The 7969-nt window shown below is 55.2% G+C and overlaps 3 protein-coding genes across 3 annotated transcripts; all 3 read left to right on the forward strand.

Annotated features, from left to right (window-relative positions):
* Positions 1-753: 753 nt before the first annotated feature.
* ATEG_08713 (uncharacterized protein) lies at positions 754-2139 on the forward strand (the record flags this gene model as incomplete). The annotated part of the gene is made up of 1 exon (XM_001217298.1): positions 754-2139. The coding sequence occupies one exon, from the start codon at positions 754-756 to the stop codon at positions 2137-2139; it is 1386 nt and encodes a 461-aa protein (XP_001217299.1).
* A 1790-nt stretch (positions 2140-3929) lies between these two features.
* On the forward strand, positions 3930-5229 carry ATEG_08714 (TMEM165/GDT1 family protein; the record flags this gene model as incomplete). The annotated part of the gene is made up of 2 exons (XM_001217299.1): positions 3930-5112; positions 5162-5229. 2 exons carry the CDS (start codon positions 3930-3932, stop codon positions 5227-5229), a joined length of 1251 nt encoding a protein of 416 aa, XP_001217300.1.
* Positions 5230-5936: 707 nt separating this feature from the next.
* Positions 5937-7721, forward strand: ATEG_08715 (uncharacterized protein; the record flags this gene model as incomplete). The annotated part of the gene is made up of 2 exons (XM_001217300.1): positions 5937-6339; positions 6493-7721. The coding sequence occupies 2 exons, from the start codon at positions 5937-5939 to the stop codon at positions 7719-7721; spliced, it is 1632 nt and encodes a 543-aa protein (XP_001217301.1).
* Positions 7722-7969: the final 248 nt, after the last annotated feature.

Genomic DNA, 7969 nt, shown 5'->3' on the forward strand with positions numbered 1-7969 from the left:
TGTGGGAGAAACGGATATCTGCCTCTTTCGACAAATCTTCCGTCAGAAAAGAATCCACTGGACATATTGACAAGATAGAATACTGATTTTGGCAGCTATAACTCTGGACATCCATATTAAGTGGCAACGTGGTGGATTTTTTGCTGGAATGTGAAAGGCCCCGGACGACGGGATGGATCATTAGAGCTGAATGCTTGACAAAGTCCATGGAGCTTTCTATTTGATCAGGCCATTATCAGCCTCCTACATCATTAAAATCACTTCTCCACGTCGCATTGATGGTCTTTCCGGCCAGAGAATCGAGCGATGGTGCTGCGCACGCTTCGGGCCGAAACTGCCAACCACGAGCAAGTAAGACAGCAAGGTCACATTCTCTATCGGAAATCCACTCTCCGGTGGCTTTCTCAGACCAATCGGTTCATTGTAGGCCGATATAGTCCATCTAGTTCATCGGGAGATGGCTGTGGCCGACCATCTAGTGCCTGAGCTTGGCATGCCGGAAACAGCAATCCGTCGGCGACATGCTGCCTAGACACGCTGTAGAACCTCAAACAATATATTAATTCCTCTTCTTGTCTTACTCCTGCTCCACAGCCAATATAATCCTCTAGATCATGACATCAAGACACAGAATCCCCTGTCCGCGATCAGAACCACGACGCTGTGGACGACAAGATAAATAGCCAGCTCCCGACATGATGTTGGCAACCCATCCATTCGTTTCCATTCCGCTCGCTGCAAGCTTCAGTAACCATGATGTTCCGCTGTCAGACCATCGTCACTTTCGTTCTCGTCCTCTGGGCTTGTGCGGTCCAAGGAAACCCGGACTATGTCCGACGGGCCTGGCGTCATGACCGCAATCTGTATTTCCGGGCAACAAACTCGACTTCCAGCTCAGTCTCGAGCTCCAAGTCCGGGACGAGCCCTTCGGCATCGGAGTCGTCTTCAAGCACTTCTCATGTCACCCCCCCTCTCAGTACGGGGGCAAGCATTCCTCCCGTTACTCCGCCTCTCAGTACGGGGCCAAGCACTCCTCACGTTACTCCTCCTCTCAGTACGGGGGTACCGGGGCCGTCTATGACCACCACTACCATCACGACCTGCACCAAGACCACTGTCTGCAAGCCGGGTGAACTGGATACCATCACTACTACTGTGCCCTGCTCCACCACCCCTCCAGCTATTACCACTCCTCCTTATGGAAACACTTCCTGGACTACTACTACTATCGTCACCTGTACTAAGAAGTCCTGCAAGCCGGGTGAATTGGACACCATCACCACTGAGGTCCCATGCTCGACCACCCCGGCCACAACTATTACCACTCCTCCTTATGGAAATACCTCTTGGACCACTACTACTATTGTTACTTGCACCAAGGAGACTTGCAAACCTGGCGAGCTAGCCACCATCACCACTGAAGTGCCTTGCTCAACTACCCCGGCTGCAGCCCTCACCACACCCCCGTACGAGGAGACACCTCTTGGACTACTACCACTATCGTTACCTGCACCAAGGAGTCCTGCCAGCCCGGAGAGCTCAGTACTATTACCACGAAGGTGCCCCACCCGACTACCCCGGTCCCAACCGTCAGTGCACCTCCTTATGGAAACAGCTCCTGGACTACTACCACCATTGTCACTTGTACCAAGGAGTCCTGCCAGCCCGGAGAGTTGGAAACCATCACCACGGCGGTACCCCATCCAAACCACCCGAGTCCCACCCGCCCACATCACCACTCCTCCCGGCCCCAGCGTGACCTGGGAGACCACGGCCATTACGACCTGCGCCAAGGAGACCTGCCAGCCCGGCGAGGCGTCCACCCTCACTACCTCCGTGCCGTTCATCACCACCTGCTTCAAGGAAAGCTGTCAACCCAGCGAAGTCGCTACCATCACCTTCAACCCGCCGGAGACGACTTCGACCCCTACGACCATCACCACCTGTCTCGGGGCGATGTGCAACCCCAGCGAACTGGTCACGATCACGACTGAGTTGCCGCACCCGGTTACAGAAACTGTCTGGCAGACCGAGTACCAGTGTGCCACCGGTGCGCACCAGACTCTGGGGGTTGTCGAGACTATGTGGACTACGGAGATTGAGTGGGTGACCGAGTACGCCACCGTGTCTACTTGTTAGATCTTTAGGTCACAGTCCGCACGCGCTCTGAGAGAAGCCGACAAGGGGTGATTTGATGGGGCCGAGGGTGAAGCAAGAGCGCCGTCTTATTCTCTCCTTAAGTAATTTTGCCGCTATATTGATAGAGTATGTAGCTAGGCTATACAGCCATAATATTATTCGCTCCTTATTTTCTGCTGTGTGGATTTTCAATCTGAAATGTAATAACCCTTCAAGATAGGCACCTCTGACCGACATCGCATACTACTCTCCAGAATCCATCAGGAAGAGTCCCGTAGTTTGACATAGCACTTGAACTTCTGCTTGACAAACTAATCTTCATACGTCACCATCTCCCCAGGGGGGCAAGCTTGAATTCGAACTTGCGGTACAAGTGCGGAAGGACCTTGGACATCTCCAAGAGACTGATATTCTTGCCGATGCACGTGCGTGAGCCTGCACCAGACTGCATACAGTCAGTACGTATGTACGGTATTAGGGGTATATACGTCGAATGGTTTGAAGATCTGTTTTGGGGGTAGGCGGGACATCGGGCATGGTCGAGTCGTGGATTGGCGGGGACAGGGATTCCAAAGAAGATACTAAGCCAGATTGGGATCTCACGATGGTCTTCGGAGTGGATGGATTCAGTGAGCGAGGGACAAGAGCTGTCTTGCGCGTTGCCATCTGAGTGGAAGTGCTCTTTGTGAAAGGAATTAGGGGGCTCCATGGTGGAGTGAAGATGGAGGGAATAAAGTGATTCGTGCCATTGAGAGGAGTAGATATTGCATTGTCAGTCTGAGCAAGTCTGGCCAACACAACGTCTACTCTTTTACTGTGTGTATCATCCTGTCTACTTGTAGATAGGGCAGTGGATCCTCTCAGCCTTGGCGGACAAAAATAGGCCAGCCCTCGAGCTAAAATAACCTTGTCTCTTCGCGTTGCGTGTCCTCATGTCAGGATGCCCGCACCACATACCTTCACATAATGCTAGAAGAAAATTTACTAGGGGATAGGTACGGAATATAACCTGTGGTAAGGGGCACCGTAGCACAGAAACAAACGTAACATGTAACAATCGAGCAAGGAGAAAAACAGCCGCAAGCGGACAAGTGTGAGATCACGTGATGTGGAGGCGTTGTTGGTTGCCCCTTTGCGGCCAGCCAAAAAAGATCCTCCTGTTCTCCTCCTCCATCTTCGCGGCGCCCTTTCTTTCTCGTGGACTTAGTTCTTCTCGCCCTACATTGTATTTAATTTTTCCTTCGTTGCGTGTCACCTTCTCGCAATCTCCTCGATTGACTGTCGTCGCCTGATGATCGGCGATCAGTGACCGTTCCTTCCCTTCTTCAACTCGATCGTCGACTGCGGACGCGACGCCAACGCCTCATTCATTTCTCCATGGGCCTCAGCCCATAATTCCATTCGGAATCTATTCGTCTTATTATACTCCGTTCTTCGATATCTTTTTAATTTTTCCGTCGCGCCCACGATGAAGCTCCAAAACGTCTCGTCATTTGTCCTCTTCCTCCTCCCCGCAATCTCATCCGTCGCCGCAGATGTTGCCTCTGCCGATGCCGCTCTGCTCGAGCGCAATGCCCCCCACTCCAACACAGTCGCTGACCTAGATGGTCTGACTGCCCCCAAGGCCTCCTCAAAGGTGACGCTGGACGCCCCCGTGGACGGCCGCGATGGACGACCACACGCTGGTCCGTGGGTGGAGACCAGTGCGGAGCGTGACCGCAAGAAGACGGGCACTGCCAAACCTGCTGATGAAATGGCGGGTGCCGGCAGCTCTGAGCACTTAGGCCCCGATGGCAAGCCGATTCCCTACTCGAATGACGGGGTCATGGATGATCCGCACCGGACAGGCCCGAAAGAGGGCACGCGTGGCACAGAGGGCGGAGTGTCGGAGAAGCTTCGTGGTCCCTCGAACACGGAGGAGAAGAAGCCGGACAGTCCGAAGGAGGCTCCTCCTTCTGCCGCATAGTGAACAACAGAAGCTCCCCACCTCCAGCGACGAGACGGTTTCTAAAGAATCCAAGGATACGAAGGACTCGAAAGATTCGAAAGACTCGAAGAGCTCGAGCGGAGACTCGTCGTTGGGAGTGCTCGAGAAACCGGCTGATCTGCCGCAAAAACCATACGATATCCCTCACCCCAAGTCACCTGCCCCCGTGGCGGAGGATCCTCTCGGTCTCGACACCAACAGTAACATCATCGACGGCACTAGCGGAGAGGAAGGCAGTCCGCTTCACTCGCTCTTGTTCTCGTTTACCATGATTGTGGTGTCGGAAATCGGCGACAAGACCTTCCTTGTCGCCGCGCTGATGGCGATGCGTCACCCTCGCTTGCTGGTTTTCTCCGCCGCCTTCGCTGCTCTCATTGGCATGACTGTGCTTTCCGCCGTGCTGGGACACGCCGTCCCAACCCTGATTCCCAAGTCGTTCACCAAGATCATGGCGGCGGTGCTGTTCTTCATCTTCGGACTGAAAATGCTGAAGGAGGGGCGCGAGATGTCGCCGGACGAGGGTGTCGGCGAGGAGATGAAGGAGGTCGAAATGGAGCTGGAGGAGAAGGAACATCAACAGCTCCGTATGAACCGCCGTCGTTCCTCGGTGACTCCTCACGCGCTTGAATCCGGACGCACTGGACGCCGCAAGTCCCGGTCCACGAACCGTCTGCCGTCGCCTCCGGAGAGTCTGTCGTCTTCGTCTTCGCGTGACTCGTCCCCGGCGCCTGGTCGTCGGTTGAACGATGTCCTCGTGGGAATGAACAACCTGTTTTCGCTTCTCCTCAGTCCTGCTTGGGTCCAGACGTTTGCGATGACCTTCCTGGGAGAATGGGGCGATCGTAGTCAGATTGCGACGATTGCCATGGCGGCCGGTCAGGACTACTGGTGGGTCACCGTGGGTGCCATTACCGGACATGGCCTCTGCACTGCCGCCGCCGTCATCGGAGGAAGTGCTATTGCTGGTCGAGTCAGCATGCGTGTTGGTATGTGTCCCATTCTAATGGTTATGTTGAATGATGCTAACTGATGCAGTGACGCTGGGCGGTGCCACCGCTTTCTTGCTGTTCGGGGCCATTTACCTGATAGAAGCGCTCTATTAGATGGCATGCTCACTAATTGGACATTCTTGTATAATAGAGCTTGTAGCTATAATATGTCGAAACCATGATCCCCGCGCGGAGCTGTCCTATCTGCCCATGCCTATGTGCTGGTGTATGAATGCCTTATGGCGGTAACCTATGAATCCAATGACCTACTGTATAGCTGTTTTGTCCTTACTCTGTAGTGCTTCTGGTGTGTGAGCCCAGCCTTATGGGACAGGTTTTTGCGACATCAATCTGCTTGAGTTCGAGAAATAATCATACTTGGCTGTGTAGAAGCCAGAAAGGTAATAAGAGCAAGTGCTGGGTATGGACAGAGACCCATAGAAAGGCATTTGACATACTACAGAACTAGCTATGCGTGGAATACTGCCTCGGAAAGCTACGATATTGGAGCTGCTATAGGGAATCATCAATGCGGTATCGACTATTAAAGATATCTATTGTCTGTCTTTCGGTGGCCCGGTATATTGAGGTCCTAGATAAAGGTCCGCTAAAGCTGCACTTGCCAGGATTAAGTGAGCGTCCATTCATTAAAGAACCACGATCCATAGGATGACATTTATTGCGATGGGGCGAAAAACATGTCAAAAATAAGCAGGCGGGGCGTGATGGTCCTGCCTGCCTGACACCGAAGGGTAAGGGTTTAGAATGGGTTTCTCCTCGTAGGGGTTTTGGGTTGCGGTTTAGGGTTTGGGGTTATAATTATGCCTGAGGCACCAATATGGCCGATGACTCAGCAATACCCTATCTTAGACTGCACCCAACAGCAAATCCCAACAAAGCGATTTGTCTTTCCTCGCAAACCTCGTCATTCAGGGTCTTCCTCCTTCCCGTCACCTCCCTCCATCCATCCCCATCATTTTCCATCCCCAAAGTGCCTATTTTGGTTCACATTTAGTCGTATAGACACCCAGACACGCTCTTCATACATCAACGGCCCCACACCTTCTTGTTTTGTTGTTGTTGTGGTCGACGTGATGGCCAGTCCGCCCCGACGCGTCACCAGGAGTCAGAGTCGGGAGCGGGAGACATCCATTGTCAAAGATGTCGGTCAGTCGTCTGGAGGTCGCATGTGGACGCAAAGTAAGCGACGAATGACGGGTCAGAGTAAGTACATTCCTTGTCTGATGACCGAACGGGTGGTTGGCACCCGCGATGTGATGCCAGCCGAACATCACCACATCACCATCACAACAAATACCATTACACCCATGCTCCACCCATAGCCGCATCCAGAACATCCAAAACTCACAATCCCAGGCCTGGAAGTCCTCCCGGAAGAATCCCCATACAAATCCCCCCGCAAATCCACTGGCCGATTCGTCCCCGGGTCGCCAGAAGATGCAGGCAACATCACCGGCACGACCATCCGCGTGTCGGAGCACGAGTCCGAGCTCGACCCGCAGATGATGCTCTACACGCTCCCCGACCTGGAGTCCTACGCGACGGGCGTGCTCGACTTCGTGCTCCCAGCCGCCAAGACCGGCAGCGTCGCCGAGCTGGCGAAGAAGCTCGCCGACTCCAAGAGCCTGCAGCACCTGCAGTTCCGCCGCCGCGTGTCCAAGCTGACCGGCGAGACGCAGAACTTCTCGCACGCGGCGTACATCGACGTCGCGGAGGTGCACCGGCTGTTCTACGAGCTGCTCGAGAGCCGGCGCATGTCGACGGCGTGGTCCGCCGACGGCATCCTGCACAAGGCGAACTGCGCGCTCTTTGCGCGCGAGCTCCTCCTCGCCGCTGACTGGGTGCCGTTTCGGCGCGCGGTCGCCAATGTCGCGGACTCGTTCCCGTCGGCGTTCATGAACGATATCGCGCACGAGGACGCGTCGCAGAGCCGCGCCGCCGGCGAGAGCGCGCTGGCAATGGAGACGTTCCAGCTGGCGCTGGAGATCCGCACGCAGTCGTTGATCATGCACATCGAGGACCGCCAGGGTGATCCGGTGTTTAATCCGGTGGAGGCTCTGGAGAGTGCCTTCTTTCTGGAGCATCCTGGCGAGGATGCGCCGCTTCGCGGGTTCGATTTGGACGGCCTCGGTGGTGTGGATGCACCTCTGCCTGCGCGGTTTCGCGACGCCGCGTTGGAACGCTACGCGGATGTGCGCGAGCTGCTGGCCGAGAATGAGGGCTACGTGCTGCGCGTGCTGAAGAGCGTGTATCGGTGGCAGAAGTTTATCCCGCGCGCGGTGGGTTGGATCGCCAAGCGCAGCGATGAGATCAACGAGGACTTGCGGAAGCAGCCGAGCACGGAGGAGTTCCACGCGGAGTTTTTTGCGTCGAAGGATAGTTTTAATGAGAGTGTGGGAGCTGGGGCCGCTGCAGAGGCCAACATCCAGGAGACGCCCACAGCGGCCGCCCCAGCGGAATCGCCTGTTCCAGCGGAACGTCGTCCAGAGCCAGAGTCAGAGGCACGACCAGAACCAGAACCACAAACGAGGCCACAGACACAGCCGCAGCAAGACAAAGACCGCCGAAAGTCCGGCAGATCGTGAGTTCACTCGATCCACGCCGCAAACCCAACTAACCCGCCTAGTGAATGGTATAAAGGGCAAATTTCCGGCTTAATGCAGCGGATTCAGAGGGAGAAGCGCGCCTCCGAGGGCCCCGGCATCCGCCGCGAGAGCGATAACGCACCAGCGCCAGAACCTCGACGCGTGTCGGCCCCTGTCTTGCAGAGACCAACCACGCCAGTAAGAACAGAGCGAGAGGTCCCCGAGTCCGACAGCCCAACACCCTTCCG

This window comes from Aspergillus terreus, genomic scaffold, assembly GCF_000149615.1.
Source record: "Aspergillus terreus NIH2624 scaffold_13 genomic scaffold, whole genome shotgun sequence".
NCBI lineage: Eukaryota > Fungi > Ascomycota > Eurotiomycetes > Eurotiales > Aspergillaceae > Aspergillus > Aspergillus terreus.